General features: G+C 33.1%; 1 protein-coding gene across 6 annotated transcripts in view; it reads left to right on the top strand.

Annotated features, from left to right (window-relative positions):
* The window catches only part of LOC130899090 (rho GTPase-activating protein 100F), a 78758-nt gene that overhangs the window by 9310 nt on the left and 49915 nt on the right, over window positions 1–19533 (top strand). For 4 of the 6 annotated variants that reach the window (XM_057808835.1, XM_057808838.1, XM_057808834.1 and 1 more), the window contains exons 2-3: window positions 3941–4049; window positions 18371–18487. In XM_057808835.1, the coding sequence (XP_057664818.1) occupies window positions 3966–4049; window positions 18371–18487 (201 nt within the window). In that variant the 5' untranslated portion in view covers window positions 3941–3965. Of the gene's footprint in view, window positions 1–3940; window positions 4050–11035; window positions 11133–18370; window positions 18488–19533 lie in introns of those variants that run through there. The other 2 variants (XM_057808837.1, XM_057808836.1) reach the window with 2 other exon arrangements.

Genomic DNA, 19533 nt, shown 5'->3' with positions numbered 1-19533 from the left:
TCTTTAGAAACAATTTTTGTTTAAATCCAACCGACATTTGCCTTGAGAAACAGTGTTTTTTTGAAAACAAAACGACATTTTCCTGTAGAGACTACCTTTTTCAAAAATCAACCGATATCTGTCCTTAGAATTTTTGTTTTTTGAAAACAAATCGACAATAGTTTTTAAAGATTGTCTTTTCCAAAAATAAACCGATATTTGTATTTAGAGACAGTTTTTGTTTAAATCCAACCGAAATTTGCCTTGAGAAACTATGTTTTTTCAAAAGCAAATCGACAATAATCTTTAAAGACTGTCTTTTCCAAAAATAAACCGATATTTGTCTTTAGAGACAGTTTTTGTTTAAATCCAACCGACATTTGCCTTGAGAAACTGTGTTTTTTTGAAAACAAAACGACATTTTCTTGTAGAGACTACCTTTTTCAAAAATCAACCAATATCTGTCCTTAGAATTTTTGTTTTTTTGAAAACAATAGTTTTTAAAGATTGTCTTTTCCAAAAATAAACCGATATTTGTCTTCAGAGACGGTCTTTTCCAAAAATAAATCGATGTTTGTCTTTAGAGACAGTTTTTTTTTAAATCAAACCGACACTTGCCTTAAAAAACTACAGTTTCCTACACAGACTACCTTTTTCGAAAAACAAATTAACACTTGTCTTAGAGACTACCTTTTTCAAAAATTAACTGACATTTGTCTTTAAAAATCGTGTTTTCCATAAAACAACCACCTTTAGAAACTCTTTTTTCAAAAACGAACCGACAAATAGAAACTGCCTTTTTTCAAAAATACAAATCGTCATTTATTATTACAAGCTGCCATTTTTGAAATACGATTTTTTATTAGAAACTGCCATTTCTCAGGGACGAACAATTTTGGAAAGTAATACCTGGTACATATTTTCGGTAATTGAAATGTTAACCGAGGGGGAAAGGCTGCTAAGCATATTTTTAGATACAACGATAGCTCAAGCAGGTTTCGGATTAGTTGAAAGTCCACCGTATTAAGCAGATTTAACCTCGGGCGATTACTATTTGTTTCCAAAACTTGGAGAACATATATTTCGTAAAGTTATATGTGTGTAAAGGGATCAGCCCTTGAAAATTGGTCACGTAAATTGAAACATAAACTTTTCAAGTCATAATTCCAAGATAAAAGATTAACAAAACTTTTATAACTAAAACTAAATTGAAAAAATGATAATTTCATTGATTGATCTATCACTTTTTATTAGTTGTTTTCTTTTTTGTTATTTACTCTATCCCTTTAACTGATTTTATTCACATCTATCATCTTACACATTCTATATATGTAAATATATTGAATCATTCAAATTTATGTATGGTTTATTTCCCAAACGAAAAGAATCCTAATTTTCTTCAGGCATTGTTCTTTCCCCCTTCCGTACTTCATTTTTTTTTATGATCACAGAACCCTTTTGACCTTTTTTGTTTCCGAACGGTATAATAGGTGTTACTCGAAAGGGTTGCGTGTCTCGCCTATTTTGTTACAACTTGTGATAAAGGGGTAATTTGATACTCGGAACATTACATAACAATGACGGGAATGTTCTCAATAAAATTAGTTATCAAAAACGTTTATTACTAATGGGTTAATATAGTTTTAGAATCCTTCTGTGTTTTGAAAATTAGTTTCTCGAAGTGTGGGTGTTGATAATGATACATCCCCTTTAATATTAGTCAAAATCGATCTACGATGTATCATCGAATTTTAAAACGAGAAATTTTTTATTATAGCCTTCAAAATAAGCTATTTGTGAACCAATACAAAAATTACGATGCTTAATACACTTTTTGTAGACCTCGGCTGGGATAGCCTTTATTTTTTTATGACTTATGTTATGGCGTGTTATCCGAAGCGAATTTTTGGGCTTAGAGACGAGGAAAAAGTCATAGGGAGCCAAATATGGTTAATACAGTGGTTCTCGTTCCAGGTTTCGCCAAAAAATGAAGTTATAACTCGATAGAAATATATTTTCTATCAGGAGAGTCCTAATAATCTTTGCTTCGTTCAGTATTTGTTTACTTCAAGTGTGATAGTTACTTTAACCAAATTTTAGGTTATGATATCGATAAAAGTCATGGAAAAAGTTAAACAGTTTCATTTCAAATATTGAATTATACCAGAGTGTAAAAGTCCAAGAGAGAAATGCTTTATTGTCAAAAATTTGTAAGCAAAAGCTTGTAAAAACTAAGGGCATAAATAAACTGTTAAGGAGATGGATAAGTCCAGTTCATTGGAACTTAACCATATGTAACTCCCATTTCAAGGAATTGTCCACATCAAGCCCTAAATGGTGGTGTTATTTAATAAAAAAAAACTTTAGTTTTAGAAACGTTAAGACAGAGAAGATTAGAAATGGCACCATGATTTAAGGGTGATTAGGACACTAGATATGGTTCTATGAAGTGGCGTCCGATCAGGATTGCACCAAGAAAGACTAGTGTCTTCTGCAAATAGGCAGAAGGAGCAAAATAGGGCGTAGTACTGAGCCTTGGGGCACACTCCACATTCTATTAGCTTGCAAGAAGACATCGTTGTATTAATCCTTCTGTTTATAAGGTATGACTTAAATCATGCGAGAGGTGTCCCCCTAAAATCGAAGTACTGCAATTAACATCCATTAGTACCAGAAGAATATTTATTTTTGATGTACTGCGAAGCTCTGTTCAAACTATGGGGATAAAGAAGAAACTGTATAAGTTAGAAGAAGTTATAGAATTTCATAAATTTTTGGTTACATTCACAAAGTAATTATTGGGCTTACCAGAATTGGCAAGTCTCCTTCTACAATAAATATCTTTGCCAGCTTTGATTGTCTTATGATAAATTTTTTTGTATAGTTTCACGTAATTTTGAAGAAGACAATAGACAATAGAAGGACATCCGATAAAGTATTTTTTCAAGTTCCGAGACATACGAAAATGCAATTTTGTAAATGATCTATGATAAACAAGTACATAAAAAAAGATTGTTCATATAAATTCGATATTCGATCAAAGTTGGGGTTCCTCAAGGTATTCTACTCTAAATCTCCTTCATACATCCGGTCTTCCAGCGAGCAATCATACAAAATTCGCAGATGACTGCTCAGTATTGGCTCTATATCATAATCCTACAGTTCCATCAAGGTACCTACAAGATACCCTAAACAAAATGGATAAATGGCTGACAAAATGGAGGATTAAAACGACCTAACCTAACCAGTCACACTTAATGATACAGAATTAACCCAGTTAAACGATACAAAGTACTTGGGTATTCATCTTGACAGACGTTTGACTTGGCAAAAACTTGTAATTATATAAAAGAAGAAACTTTGCATTGAATTTGACTTTGGAAAACAAACTGCTGTTGTACCAGGCTTTACTTAGACCAATTTGGACTTACGGCATCCATCTGTAGGGGACTGCAAGCAATTTCAGCCTAGAAATACTGCAGCAGAACTACCGTAAATTCCCCGTGGAATATTACATCAGCATATGTAGAGAAAGACCTTCAAGTACCTTAAGTGAAAGAAGTTATCAAAAAATGGAACAGCAGCAGGTACAATGATCGTGTAGATGCACATCATAATAGGAGGAAGGACTGTTTGATAATAATCAAGGTGAAGTGCGCAGACTAAAACGCTTTGAACCTAGTCTCTACATTTTTTTGATATCTTTTAATGTTTTTGAGATATTTTAATGTTTTTTTCTACTGATTTTAATAAAAGAAGAATTCAATGCCTAAAGTCTTGTGAATATTCCTAAAATTTCAATCCCCACAATTACAATATAACCAGCTGTTTATTAAGTTTAGTGATAAAAGATGGCGCTATTAGTTTCGTAGTACTACGTCTTTATAACACACGTGAAATTTCAAGTAAATATTTTCCATTAAATGAAGTTTCTAAATTGGTTTTTCGTATGTTATTCCAGAGAGACAACCCAGCGCTGATCTGGTATGCAGTGGCGGAAATTGGCGCGCTCGAAGATCACATCCGGTCGGTCACGTACGCGCAACATGCTCTGCTGTGGCCGCAGAAAGGTGAGTCCAACATATTGATCTTCATCTAGCATGAATAAACAGACTATCTCTTTCTATCTATCTATATTTCTAAAACTGACTTTCAACATTCTATCTCTTTCTATTGACAGTAAAAACACATACTAAAGATTCCATCATATTAATTTCCATTGAATTTAACGCGAGTAGGACGTCAAATTTTGACATTTATCAATAATTATTATAAAATGAGTCGATTTAGACATTTATCAGAATGTCAAAATCAATAGGACAAAACAATCCAAACACTGTGCGTTTTACAACATATTTCATAGTGTGTAACGGAGTGTAAAAAGTGCAGACGTCTATAGAAATAAATCTTCAAACCCTCCGGCAAACACTTTCAATCAGATCTTTTCGAAAAGACGAAGTACCTTTCGTTGATCCGAGTCTTAAGATTGCTAAGACGTAATTAAGATATGGCGAGGCAAACCATAATGTATTATGTGCACTGACATCCAGAATGATCATTAATTGAGGAACGTTTCCAAACGACAGAACAGTTTGTGATAAAGATCTATGATAAATAAGGCTTTCTCGATTGTATTCGTGGATATAAACGTTGAACTTTAACGACAAGTTAAGAACTTAACCTTAAATTGAGAAGCTAGTTAGGATTGATTAGGATACATTAATAAACGTGATGAAGGATGAATTGTAGGTTATATCTAATAAATATGAATTAATAAAACAAAACAAGTGAATAACTAGTTGAATTCTACAACACACAGAGTTCTATTTTTTAATTCCAAGTGTTATTTGTATGAATTTCGTTGTTAGATTTTTAACATCGCCGGCAACGTTGCAAGTAACAGTTGTAGAATTTTAATGACTATGACATTTGTACGCGATCGTGCTCACGTGACGTTTATACATTCATAATAAAGCTACAAAAAAAAAGTATTTCAATGAACGGCGTCATATCACACCTCGGGTGTATTCACGTTCATTTTGTTGATTGCATGCGAATAAATTTTCATTACAGCTGTTTACAACGTTGACAAGTCTCATCGAATATCTTCGTTTAATATTCGATATTTTAAACGATAATTTGGAGGATGAAAACTTTTACATATTTGATAAATTTGATTGTAACTATTAATTTTGTAAAGTATATGACGTCACAGTTCACGTGTCATGTGTCATGACATCGGCTTGCCACGCCTTCTTCGATTTCTGTAGAATTGTATACTTAAAATATTGTTCCTCCCCTCAAACTGTCATAACTTTTTTAATTATTGATATTATTTTATAATATTTATAAAGTATGACTTGAAAACGATAATAAACCTTCAAAATAGTGTCTCAAAGTCTCTAATGGCGCACACTACTTATACAAGGAAGGTATATAAAGTAATGTAATTTTTCAATCAACAAATGTGATGACTATGTTTTTATTAATCATTTGAACCGATTAACTTCAAAACGAACGAATATCGGATATTCCGAGATACCACACAAAGGAGCAATTTTTCCAAATTTCCATCATGTTATGTCCGTTGAATGAATTACGCCTGTGATGTGATTTTTGTTTCGTATTTCAAATTTTTATAGTCCTGAACCGACACGAAATGGCTTCATCATCAATCATTTCTGTACTTGAAGTTCGTATATCAGAAAGTGTGATTTATTTTCAGTTTAAATCTCGATATTTGGTTAATTATAGATAATTGTGTTGTTAAATTAGAATCCTGAAGCAATTTTTTTATTTTGATTCTAAAAAGCTAAAAAGTTGGTTTGAAAAAGTGCTTTCGCACAATGACTTTTTCCTGCGCGATAAAATAGGTTCGGTAAGTGATGAAAACGATGAAAGATTTCATCAAGAAATTGTGGAGTGTGAGAAGCTTTAACAGGCTAGATGCCCACGCTTGCAAACTACTGTTGAAGCCTCCAAAAGGATACCAACTATAAGGAAAAAGCTAATAGTTCCAAAAAAAAAATGTTTATTAATGTAGAAAACATGAATTTTAGGGGATATTTCGGTCAAACGACGAGGATTCCCCGTTTCCAGGCGTCAATTCTCTCGGGGGTTTCCAATATATTTAATAACAACGTTCTGTAGTACTTATGTGTAGTCACGTCGAGTACGTGCCTGTAAAAATGAGTGGACCACGGAAATTTCGGAATGAAAATAAGTCAGCTGAGGAAGATCTAATGGCGATACTAGAAAAGATGGTTATGGTTCAAATGGCAGAGAATGACATGGTGACTGGAACTCAATGACAGATGACAGATGAAGTAGATCCGTCAGTAAAATTTGATACTCATCATTCAGCTTATTCTTCTAAAGATGGTCGTATGTGGGCAAAAATTTCATTGACTTCAAGAATAAACGAAAGAAAATGTAATATTCAAAAGGTTTCAATAGATCTGACCAGATGTAGATCCCAATTTTTCACCATTAAAGAAGATTTTGAACTTATTTTATTATCGATGTGGTTAAGAACCAATATATGAACTATAGAGCCAAGATCCAGCTTTATGTGCTCTCTAAGATTCGACAATTATGATTGTTTCGTATCAAAAAGTAAGAAGGCTTCTTTTCGCGTTTACTTGAAGAGTATCGGCTTAAAAATTTGGTCTTTGGCTGATTATAATGCGGCATATACAGCAAATATCCAACCTTATTTAGATAAACTAGGAAACAAACCAGAGAAAGCCCAAAGACGAAGGGTAGTCATGGACCTGGTAAACCATTTATCTACAGGAAACTTCTATCAGTATTAAGCTAGCCAACGAGCTTCTAGATAAAAACCTTTGTACGGTAAACTGCGTAAACATAAACTTCATGTTCCAAAAGAACTAATTCTAGCAAAATATGAGAAGGAATTTTTTAGCATGTAACCTTTAAAGAAAATTTTAACCTTAGTTTCCTACATACCACCAATAAATACGACATTTAAAGGGTGCAATGGGCACAACAGATAAATTTACAAAAGAATATCCTGAAAAAGTTATTTGTTGGAAACATATCGTAGCTCCCTTGAACGGAGATAATATGGTTTCAACAATATTAACCAAATAAATGTACCTGATTCAAATTTTTCGAAATCGATGGATAGGAAAGCGCAGATTGACACATTGGCCCGCACAATCTCCTAATCTGACACCATTAGACTCCTTTTTGTGGGTATATGTTGAAAGTATTGTATACAAAACTTGAACCTCTCAACTCAGATGACTTAAAACGATGAATCAAGTTTGCGATTAGATTAATCGCGCCTGAGATGTTAAGAACGTTCTATACCAAGTTAGCATGTTGCCGGTAAGTATTTGGAGCAAAATTAATGTTTTCTTTTTAAATAAGATAGTTGGTATGTTTTTTAAAAAAAATATACATTTGAAAATACGAGTAGACGTGTCCAAGCGTTTTACCCAGCACGTCCTAATTTATTCCAAAACATACAGAAAATTTTATTTTTACTTAGGATAAAATTGTTAGAAATGTGTTGGGGAGAAATATATCTCCACCAATGAGTGATGGAACCTAGGGAGATGTTGACAAGGACCGAATACGCGATCCAAACAAGACATATATCAAACTTAGTCAAAAGCTACCAGAATAAATAACCTCAAGAACGATTTCAAAGACTCGAAAACTTTGAATCTGCGTTTAATGGTAGCTGCCACGAAAGGGTCATCTGTTTAATAGCGCCGACGTTTCGGAACTTGTATTTAATACCAAGAGTTATTCGAAGTTTTGCGGTATTTACGTCATATACTTCGAATGCGGTATCTAGAAGGAACCGCGAGATTGTGCAAACAAGAATCATCAAACAAATTTTTTAATTTGTATTCTCCATTAAAATTAATCACTTTTTCATGCGTTTCAACCAACTATCGAAGCATTTTTTCCGTTCCGATTGCATCCACTGCGTCTTTAAGTGTAGAAAAATGTTAACCTCGCAAAATTTTTGATCTGCGGGGATAATAAGAAATCATGGGCTGCCAAATAAGGCGGATGACCGATCAACTTGAGTTTTGACAGTTCAAAAACGTATTTGTCATGGAGGAGAATGATTTAACTCCCGCTATTAGTTTCCACGATTTTCTCAAAAACTTCTAGTGAACAAATGCTGATGTTCCATTCAGAATGGAACGTTCTAAGTTACTCTAATTCAACGGCGGCTACATACGATTGGTGTTTCACATGCCAAACTTGACATATTAACACCAGTGTTGCCATATCTCAAAACTTAAGTAGCAGCCCTGTTACTAACTTCTGAGTGTTACATTTCAGATGAAGTTTCTTGAAATTTTAATACTTTCAACTGCCGCTAAATGAAAAAATCTAACGTAATAACGTTACAACATACAGCGGTGAAATATTTTTTTTATTTAACGTATTATGAGTACATTTTCCGGTTCGCTTTGAAAACTTTTAATTATTTTCGTTTTGTACGGATTCAAGTCGCTTTTGCGGTCATTCGTATTCACAACAAACTTCATTTAATTATTGGAGAAGTAACTTTTGAATATTAAAATGTATAATCAAAATTCATGATAACTAAGCAGACATATTTATAAATGAGATGACATCCTTGTGGAATTCGATCCAAGTGTCATCTTAGGTTATTTACAACGCGTCCACAAAAAAGCACTACTCCCTTCGTCTATCTATCCACTCTTTTTCATGGATCTGTTCAATCACATCTTTCCGAGTCCTTGAGGATCTTCCTGGTCTTCTTCTATTCTGCGGTTGATACATCAACTCTGCTCGGCTCCATTTTCAGCATATGTCCATATCAGAACAATTGTTTAATCCGTTTTCCCTCTGAAATCGTGTATACTCGACCTGTTATTCATCATATATCCTGCACGGTCTTCTCAAATAGTCCATTTCCACAACCTCTCTAGTTTTCTCCTGTCTATCCGTTAGTTGCCAGCACTCGCATCTATACGAACGTCATTTTTGTGTTTAGTTTTATTTTTTCTGAACCACAGCAAATGAATTCAGAAGTTCAGTAGGTTTCTCTCTCGTTGCCTACTTTCTGAAATATCATCAACAGCTTAAACAGATTCAACCAATAGACCCACAACTAATTTCCAGCCATATATTCTTCACCAGGGAGAGTAGGAAGTTTGGTCTAACTATAAACAGTGGATAGTGGATAAAGCTAGCATGGTAAACAGAATCCATCGACTTGACAATCTCAAAAGGGTAAACAGCTTTACATATTATGGTTGATTCATTTGGATGTGGTGCTCCAGGAGATTGTTTAGAATTTCCTGGACTGCGATTAATAAGTCGTTTCGATAACCACCAAACTACCATTATTATATTTGAAAAAAGCGCTGCAATCTTTCAATAGAGGTCTGATCGAATCAATCAGATCACAGACCAGTCACTTCATTCGTTACTGAAGATCGAGAAATATGGAAGAATAAAATAAAAGAAGGAATAGAGACATTCAACACCTTAATGACTGAGGAAACGACGAAATGTCAAGTGAATATTTCCCTTCAAAGATCTAGCCTCACATGGTTTTTTAATGATTCGAGATGACCTAGTACTACTACTGAACCAGTCGACAAGTTAGGAAACTTAGGATCTTAGTTTATTTAGAAGATTAGTATGCTAAGCTCTGTAAAAAGCCTTCGATATGTCCAGTGCGATTGCTTTGGATTCCCCATATGACAAGATATCTCAAGATTAGCTGGTTAAAGACTTTTTCCATGACATTGGGAGGGACTAAAGCACTCGGACGGAGTAAGGAACCGTTTTTTCCCTTTTCTAATATGGTTTGAATCCCAGCAAGTTTACAATCTGCAAAGAAGAAAGCTCTTTTATAAGACTTATTAGTTCATCTGCTGATGCCTTTGAGAAGATTCTGCTACATCTCGCTGTTGAAATTCTATTTATGGCGTCGATGATTCAACTTCAGGCAGACTGGGTGGTAGTTTGTTTTAGCACACAATTTTTGAGGCAATTCTCACAGTTTTTTCTATAATAATATTCAGGAATGGAATATTTTCTTCGAAATCTGAGCAAACCCGTTGACGCAAAAGCTTTTGGCCAGGAGTAGGATTTTTTGGCACCAATATCGTGTAAAATTTTTATTTATTGACGTTTACAGCCTCGGCAATCATTCGGATGCTCATTGGACGATCTGCACTCACAATTTGGTTGATTTTGGTCACTGTTTCCGGAGTTAGGGCTACCCGGGCGCAGGTCATCTTCAGTGCTCTCTCGGCCCTCAATAAAGCGCTTACACAACTCAAAAACTCGCGCACAAGATAGAGAATTGTCCCCACAGACCTCTTGCAACAATTTATAGCACTAACACGTTCGTTCCAAGCCGCTACTGCACAAATACTACTGGTTTTTTACCCCACCCGTCTAGGGCGCCCTAACACTATTATAGTATATTGTTATTGAGTTAAAATAAAACATAAGTACTCGGAATCTAACCCACTGTGTATCACGCGTTGAATTCAGCGAACTTCTCCAGTTACATTTAAGTCATATTATCTTAGGTAATGGAAAGAGCGCGCATAACACGTAGATGAATACAACGTGAATTAGAAGGTAAGTGGATAAATCAAATTGTCGATTTACTGCGGAGTATTAAAAATACTAGATCCCGGCTTTTCCTAGTCTTTAATTTTAATCTCCCCTCGTATTGTTGGACGCGCGTAAAGAATCACGTAGAACATTTCACAGCAATCAAGCGATTTTGTTACCGTCAAACAGTTTTACGTATGCATTAAATTCATAAAATATTCCTGGTCTATATCCACCACTCACCAAACTTTCATGGTACAAACATACATAAGCCTGCATAAAATTTTCCCATCAATTAAATTTTCCACGGCGATCTATCAAGCTCGCATGTCCACGCTACAGTCGTGCCGCGACTTAACGTGAATTGACATAAGAGATTTGGCGCGTACGCTGTATCTCCAATCAAATAGCGTATAGTAAATGCGCGCGCACTTCTACTAGCAACCTACGTCGTTCAGAGATCAATAACCGGGTAGAAAATCCAAGTTGGCGCCGACCAATTTCACGATTTTAGTTTTATGTGTGATAAAAATGGAAATGGCTGTTTTTTCACTAGAAAGGTAAATGAAAAGCATGTTCAAATTCATTTATATAACCTATAATATGTTCGTTTACTGGAATTTCGTTGGTAAAACTCGAAAAAACGTCACGTAGACGTTGCCAAATAGTGAATTTATGCCTATCGGGGTAAAATGTATCAAGTGGCAGTTGGATTTATTTCACCCTACGTTGATGTAGTGATGATTCCTTAAAGTCCTTATGGGATTATTATTTCTACGTGATTTTTTGAACTCGACCCGACAATTTCCTTTCATGTTTCATAGGTAGTCAATGAAGATACTTAGTGTAATCGGTAGAGCGTATTGAGGGGGTGCAACGATAATTAAACGGATCAGCCTTAGAAAGGTGAAAATTCATGAACATGTATTTTGAAAATTCCTCTAAATTACTCAAACTACACAGTTTCGTTTCACACCTTATTTTTAAATTTATTATTAATATTATATATTTACATTATCTATCGATAATTTCATTACAAATAATAAATATATGTATATATAATAAGATAAATCAAATAAATGATAAATAAGGTAAATTTTCAAGATATAAATAATATGTCATTATAAAATTATTTAACGTCAAATTGACATAACCTAAAAACAGGAATTGATATTTTCCTATCTTTAACTCGCTGTCAGAATTTGGATGGAAAGAAGAAAAAACAAGTTTATTGGTTATGTTCAATGAAAGAAAATATGAATAAGGAGGGTTACATATATGTTAAATTTAGTTAGAGGGACAATGAATCAAAATAATCCTTACTATAATATTATAAATATGAAAACCTGGATGTTTGTTACGATTTCACGCAAAAACTACTTGACTAATCATCATGAAACTTTGTACACATATTCTGGGAGGTACTAGAAGTAACATAGTATACTTTTTATTGAAAAAAGATTTTTCACAAAAATAAAAAAAAATTGTCGACAAATATCAACATTTAGCTACTTCAGCGCCATCTAACATACTCAATTGACTATAGTTTCAGCTGTTTGGAATTTTTGAGGTTAGGTACCATTGTTATTTTCAACTGTCACTGAAAGCGTATGTCTAAAAATGGCTCGGAAGCGTGAATCTACATTATCTAAAAATTCGTCAGATCCAACAAATGTTTCGAAACTTCATTGTATGTAGTAATTTTTAAAAATCGATAATACTAACCAAGCAATAAAATAAAGTTATCATATCGATATATTTCTATTATAATGATTTCTGATACTTATTTAATGGATTCGATGCAAGCGAAGCCACGGGTAAAACTTAGTTATATATAATTTTAAATGGAAACTTTATGATTGTGTCAATATCTATGGTTTCTATAAAACATTAGATAGTTACCACAGGGAAAAATAGACAAACATATAAAAGTGGAAAAGAAGTTAGCGACGCTCTTTTGTCGATTGATTCCAGATTTCCTCAATTATTTGGAGGAAAGATGTTTATCCGCAACCTAGGGAAACAATTTTATTTAATTTTAATCAGAAGGTTAGTGAATTCCAGTGGCGGACTAAGCCCGTCAGAGGCTCGGGGCGGCAAAGCTGAATGATGCCCTCCATCTTTAAAAAATGTAGTTTTACTAGCTTTTCATCCAGTTCACATTGGTATGTTTATTTCGTTAAAAAATTTGAATTCGACTTAAGGGGGTCATCCCATGTGACGGCCTGTTTTTTAGAGATTTTTCTTTCTATTGACCCATTGTAAATTGTAATTTTAATATATATAGGGCGCGGAAATCATCCCTTCAGGTACTTTTTTGCGTTTAAAGAATCAAATAATTGGAATGATACATACTTCTTTACAAAATGAAATCCAATCACAGGCAGAGGTTGCTGTTATCGAAAACTCTTTCATGGTTTTTTTCTTGATGAAATGGTCGACGGTAAATAAAATAAGGGATGATTCTACATACAGTTTATTTATAATTTTTATTTATTGTCGTCAATTTCATCAAGAAAAATCATGGAAGAGTTTTCGATAACAGCAACCCCTGCCTGTGATTGGATTTCATTTTGTAGAGAAATATGTAAATTAGGAAAAACTCCTCTCGCATGATGCAACCGATATGCAAATGGTCAAAAAGTATTGAAGTAAAAGCGATATACACTGAAATTAGATTTTATTATAAATTGAAGGATTTCTTGGGCTCTCCATTTACAGCAACGTCCATAATCTTATCGGTGGTTTTTACATGCCTGCGATACCTTTTTATTTCTTGGAAAACTCGCTCAAATTCACCATAAATTTGTACCAGATTGTCAACTGCTACAGCCAGAGCATCATTAGAAGCTTCTAGCATAAACTTTGTTTCAATAATTTGGAAAATATTATTGATTGACGACAATTCTTATACATTCTTCATACATTGACCGACGTATTTCTTCTTGAATTGATAATCCATTATCAAGAGCTGATTCGCCCGGCAAATACCGGAAAACATCACAGTTTTTGTCAAGCGCCTTAAAATTTTCAAAAAATTTTCCATGAGCCCCAATTTAAAGGGGTAGAATGATGTTATTGGGATCTACTGCCCACAAACAAAGAAAACAACAGTATTTTGTGAAGGCCTCTGCAATCCCAATAACCTACGGACCCTTGAGGTTTATGCTTTCTACTCGATATATTAAATCCAGAGATAAAATATTTCTGTCAACACTTTTTTGGTTTAAAAAAGGTAGATTAACATATTTATATACATTCAGTATTTTTGGTATCCAATTAATACTTACCATTTGTAAATTACGGAGGATTCGCCGTGTACAGCCACCAATTATGCTTTTTACACGTTGACGATGTTTGTGTTCGATTTAAGGTTATAATTTAACCGAAATTACGTTTTTCCACGATGAAAAAAACAAATAACAACTTTATTAATACAATATTAACTGAACAGAGAGTTATCTTAACAAAATCTGTACTAAAAATCTACACCAAAAATCTTTACCAAAATTGTAGTCTGAATCTAAGATTCAAGTATATACAATAAAATAAATGCCGAGTTTACAATTGGTTATTTTATAAAAGTTCAATAGTTTCCAGGTCCGTAACTCTGAGTATTTATCTATAACAAGGCATCGAGTATTTACCGTTTTTAATTTGGCCGAACTGATCTACTAACCAGAGACAAATATCGTTACGAATATTTCCATGATCCTTCTAGAGAACGATTTAGTCTACTCTCGTCAAAACGTTTTCTTCACGAACATATCATATTTTATAATTGTATCAGAACGTAGACAAGTTCACATTGCTCGGTTCGGCGAAAAGCTCGCTAGAATGCTCGTTGAAATGCTCTCGTTTATTCTTCTATAATATTATATTCACAATGGCATATAGTGTATTTAGTCTCTTCCTAAAGGTTAATAAATTCAATCTTCAGGCTAACGGGTGTGATTATCCTTTTGATAAATTGAGGTTATGTATTGAATCACTGAGTTTATTTTGAGAAAATAAATCTGGACTGAACGTATTATCTTCATCTTTATTTTGACACTACCAATTATTTGAAACAGAATACATTGTAGACTTTATCTGGATAACTCGTCGTTTGATTTTGATTAAAAACTTGATTATTAAAATGCTTCAAAAGAAAACAACTAGAAAAATGAACAATTAGTAAATAAAACAAAGTATTAACTTATTCAGATTAACGTGTAAGTACTTAAGTAGTGATCAAAACTGAACTATGGTGTCGAAAACAGTGATTTCCATTAAATAAGTCACTTGAAAGTGGTAAATGTGGCCCAATGCCCAATGATGCGTATTCAATTATTTTATATAGTTACTATAGTCGTGCCGGTGCTAATATTGTTACGAATTCGTCCATGACATTGATCGTGAAGTCGGTCCTGTTCGGTTATAATGAGAGTCTAAAATTTGGTGTAAGCGTTTTCACAAAGACTGTTTACGTGTTTTTATCAAAGCGGCTATTTGTTTATACTGTTTAGAACCAATTACCAAGGAAGCCTTTTTATTTATTTGTTTGTTTATTTACTTTTTAGAATTCTAGAAATTCCTTTATAGTATAAATTCGTGCTTGTTTGGCAGCGAGAGTTTATAATTCTAAGTCATACAAATAAGTAACCTGTAAATTTAACTAAATCATAAAAACAGTGATTAATAAGTTAATTATTATATTGTCTAGTGAATAAATAAATTAAATTAGTAAGAAACAGTGTGTATAATTCACCTTATCGTTAGAAATAGTTTGGATGAATAAGAAAAACGTTACATCAGTTGTGAAAATCATTTCTTTCGAAAATGGCAAAAACTTGAGGTCCACCATTTTTTCCCATCAACAAACGACGTAAAGTAGAAGTTAATTGGAAAGTGACTAATACGTTGACGCAAATTTCATGACCACTTCATCCTCAAGATCACTTTGCAGTCATAATCTCGTGGTACAGTCTGGGGATCGCCAAAATCGTTTTCCACTTGAAAGTTGGATGCACTTACAAGTGAACAACTCACATAGCACTCGTATAACAAAACGTCACCATTCAAACTGTCAAACTTTATGGTGGAAATGTCAGATTTGACATATTTAAATTAGTGTTGCCATATCTAAACCTTAAGTAGCAACCCTGATGATATTTGGGTTAATCCGAGGGCCACAAAAAGATTTTTTGATTTATTTCAAAAAATATTAATTATTACTTCAATATTAACGTTTACAAACATATTTTTTATTCATTTGTTTTTCCAGGGTAAACTATGCATAACGTGATCGACTAGATCGTATAAAAGATTTTGCATTTTCCGCATTATTCCTTCACTAAAGAATCGCAATAACTTCTACTCTTCACGATCTCAAAGAAAATTTAGAATCTAAATGAATTTCTAAAGAGGCCACAACTACATGAAATTCCTCCATTCTCTTTTCCATCTCTTTCTCCTGTGGAATTATTCTTGGAATCAAGCGAGCGGAAATAATTTCTAGGCGTATATATTCAGTAAAAAGTAGGATCGATTTTTGCGGAATTACAAGAAAATTAATCATCTTTGGAATGGTGATAATTTTGTTCAATAGACTGCTACGAGTTTTGAAAATAAGATGAAGTAGCATTCAATTTCGGTTCACAAGAATTCATCTCGAAGTTTGAACACTTGGCATTCATTGTTTTCCCATTAAAACTTATTTTAAAGTTAACCGGAAATAAAAAGTCCTGTTTCAAATATCTTTCCGTCTTAAATATTGAGCCGCATCTCCACTTCACGTTCAGGATTAGTTAAGGGCTCAATATTTTACAATGCAAAAAAATGCATAATCACTTGCCAATTGAAATCAAATCGATATCATCTGGAAAGTGCCTTTTACTCTAATTCTACTAATTTTAACCTATAATATTGTTACTCATTGTGATTTTCTTATGTATAATGGGATTTTATTCTATTTGTATCTTTATTTGGTTTTTGTTATATTTTACAAGCTTTTGTTTACAAATTGTAACATTTTTTTGACAATAAAGCTTTTTTATATCTTGAATATTGCTAGTAATTAATTTGTGACACAACGTTAAAGTTTCTTATTTAGTAATTCGTCTTCCTCAAAATTTCTATCGAGCTATAGCATGATACGTTCAAGAATATCACACCCCATTTTACCTATGGAATTCTGAGAGACTTACCACTTCCTTCCCTGAATAATAATTAAATAGAACACGGAGCCGGAGCTTTCGTACGATTTTATCGATTGCATTAAAAGTGTCCTGGAAAATATGTTCCGCATACAATAATTTTTTTTTTTGTTTCGAATATTGTTATGGAATGTTTAACAAACAAGAATAATAATAAGTGGGGAATAAGAAGCGATTAAGTAGGGTGGACTATAAATTTTTGATTGTTACAATGGATCGGAAAACAATACGTTTCTGTGCTAAGTTTTACAACTTTTATTATAATTTTTTCTTAATTCTTTGATCAATATTTATAGAGAAAAAAATTATAGAAAATTCAAAAATTTTATAGGTAGTTTCAACATTTCATTTTGATAGAATCAATTGAACTTGGGCAGGTCTAAGATAGCAAATGATAATGACAAAAGGATGGATTACAGATAATATAGCAGGGGTGGCGATTGCCTTTCTAAGTAAAAATTTTAAAATTGACAAAACGTTCAAGGGTGATAACTATGTGATTATCAAAACAACGGATATTTCTCTAGATAGACAGAAAAAATTTATGGAAAATTTAAAAAATTTTATAGGTAGTTTCAACATTTCATTTTGATTATCAAAACAACGAATAGAGAGATGAAAAAAAATTTTGAAAATTCAAAAATTTTGTAGGTAGTTTAAACAATAATAAAAAATAAAAGTTTTCTTTTGTATTTATTGCGTTCTTTTGATAAACATATTCCTAAACTACTCCTATTTTTAAGATTCCTTCACATAATTATTCCAAAAAATTTAAATCGGATAATTACTTCAACATTAGATTTGTTGGTTATTCTTCTTTCCCCTGTAATAACTTGATTAGGCAAGAAGAAGAATATAGTACTTGCATGGTTTGAGAAAAAAACAGTTTTTGATAGTTTATTACATTTTTTCTTTCATCAATATTTATAGAGAAAAAAATAATTGTAAATTCAAAAATTTTGTAGGTAGTTTAAACATTTCAGTAAGGCCGCCATATCGCGTGACGTCATAGGTATAAAAAACACTTGACATATGATACAAAGTATACAAAGGTTATTCTAAAACAAGCGTTATTATTAAACTTTGATTTAGAATAGGGTACTTGTATGGTTTGAGAAAAAAATTGTTTTGGATAGTTTATATACAGCTTTTATTATAATTTTTTTCAATTCTTTGATCAATATTTATAGAGAGAAAAATTATTGAAAATATAAAAATCTTTTAAGTAGTTTAAACATTTCATTTTCATAGAAACTAAATGGCACATGATATTGCCATTGACGAAGCTGATGAGTTTATTATGCTTTTAATTTTTAACGTGATTATGTAATAATATAAGAATTTAACCTATAAAAGTTTTATTCACTTTACTTTTATACATAGAAAAATGTTTTATTTATACGTAATTAATAAATAAAAACTGTATTATGATAGCACACGTTACGTTGCCGGCAACGATAACCTCGTGATCATCAAGCAGACAACTGCTTAATGTTTTTATTAAACATATGAGGTTACAACTGAAAACCAATGAGAATCGTCTTCTTATGTACTTAAAAATTAGAAATCTATGCGATTTTAAATTTTTTTTATTATTACAGGATAATGGGCGAGAGGCTTTGGATCTCACAGCATCTCCACTGCGAGCACCAGCGGCGGCGCCTAATTCTAGAACGACACACCCTCCGCCTATGGTTATACAGGGTGATTTCAGAAAGGTGCAAAATATTTAATTCTAATTTCCTATTACTGAACCGAAATTTTTAGTATATATATTTGAAAAAAAAACTGTAGTTTTGGAATAGAGCACGTTATGCTATGTTCACATTGTAGCCGAGGCTTTCAAACGTCTTTATGTACTCTTGGATGCCATTTATACGCTTTTGATTGCATCATAGACAGACAGCAAGAGAACATGGCGGATGAAGTTGTGCCTGGGATGAAGTTTGACTTTACACATTTTTATCTGAAATATAAACAAAAGAAGCGGAAAATTCGGCATTAAACACTAACAAGTGTGAAAATCATAAAAATTATGGTGGGGCGGTTTGGAAATCCGGCTATGATCCATCAAGACTTTATAACTGGGAAATTCAAAGATTTCTTGCAAACCATGGAAAAAGATTTGAAGAGGATCTGGGTGTACATTGGATAGGACTTGATGAGTTGATGACGATTTTCTCCTTGCCAACGTTTCGTGAGGAAACAAGGCTGGGTTTTTCGTTAGCTGGATGACGGAGGGTTGTTGGTAGTTTAAAGTTGTTTAGATGACTGGATAGTTAGGAATTTTGGATGGGTCGAGGCAGCTCATTAGTTTAGGTTTTGGATGTGGAAGTATGGATATTTCTGATCCTCCTTGTCCTAGGAGGAGATGGAGTGGAGGATTCAAGTGGCTGAGAAAACAAGACTTGTTATCGTTATATAGGTGAATTTCGACAGAGATTTTTAATGAATTGGATAAGCTAAAGTTGTACTTCAATTGAAGGGTTACAGGTTATCAGGTAACTCCACGTAATTGGCGTTCAAGCTCTCCACGGAGCGAGGGGGTGAATTAGGATTGTTTTTTTTTAGGTAATGGTGGTAGGATGTGGATAAAGTTTTGCTATGAGTCTGGATAGGAAACCACGTGATTCTGGTTTTTTTGAGAGGTATCAGAAGGACTAAATTCGTATAATGGATGGCTAATCAAAGTCGGAAATGAATTCATTACCAGAAGGAGTTTCTTTGCTTGTTATTCACCTGGTATGCACGTTTCTTCTTCGTT

Source organism: Diorhabda carinulata, chromosome 10 (assembly GCF_026250575.1).
Source record: "Diorhabda carinulata isolate Delta chromosome 10, icDioCari1.1, whole genome shotgun sequence".
NCBI classification, from domain to species: domain Eukaryota; kingdom Metazoa; phylum Arthropoda; class Insecta; order Coleoptera; family Chrysomelidae; genus Diorhabda; species Diorhabda carinulata.
Note: the sequence above shows the minus strand (reverse complement) of the source record. Positions and strands in the feature narration are given on the sequence as shown.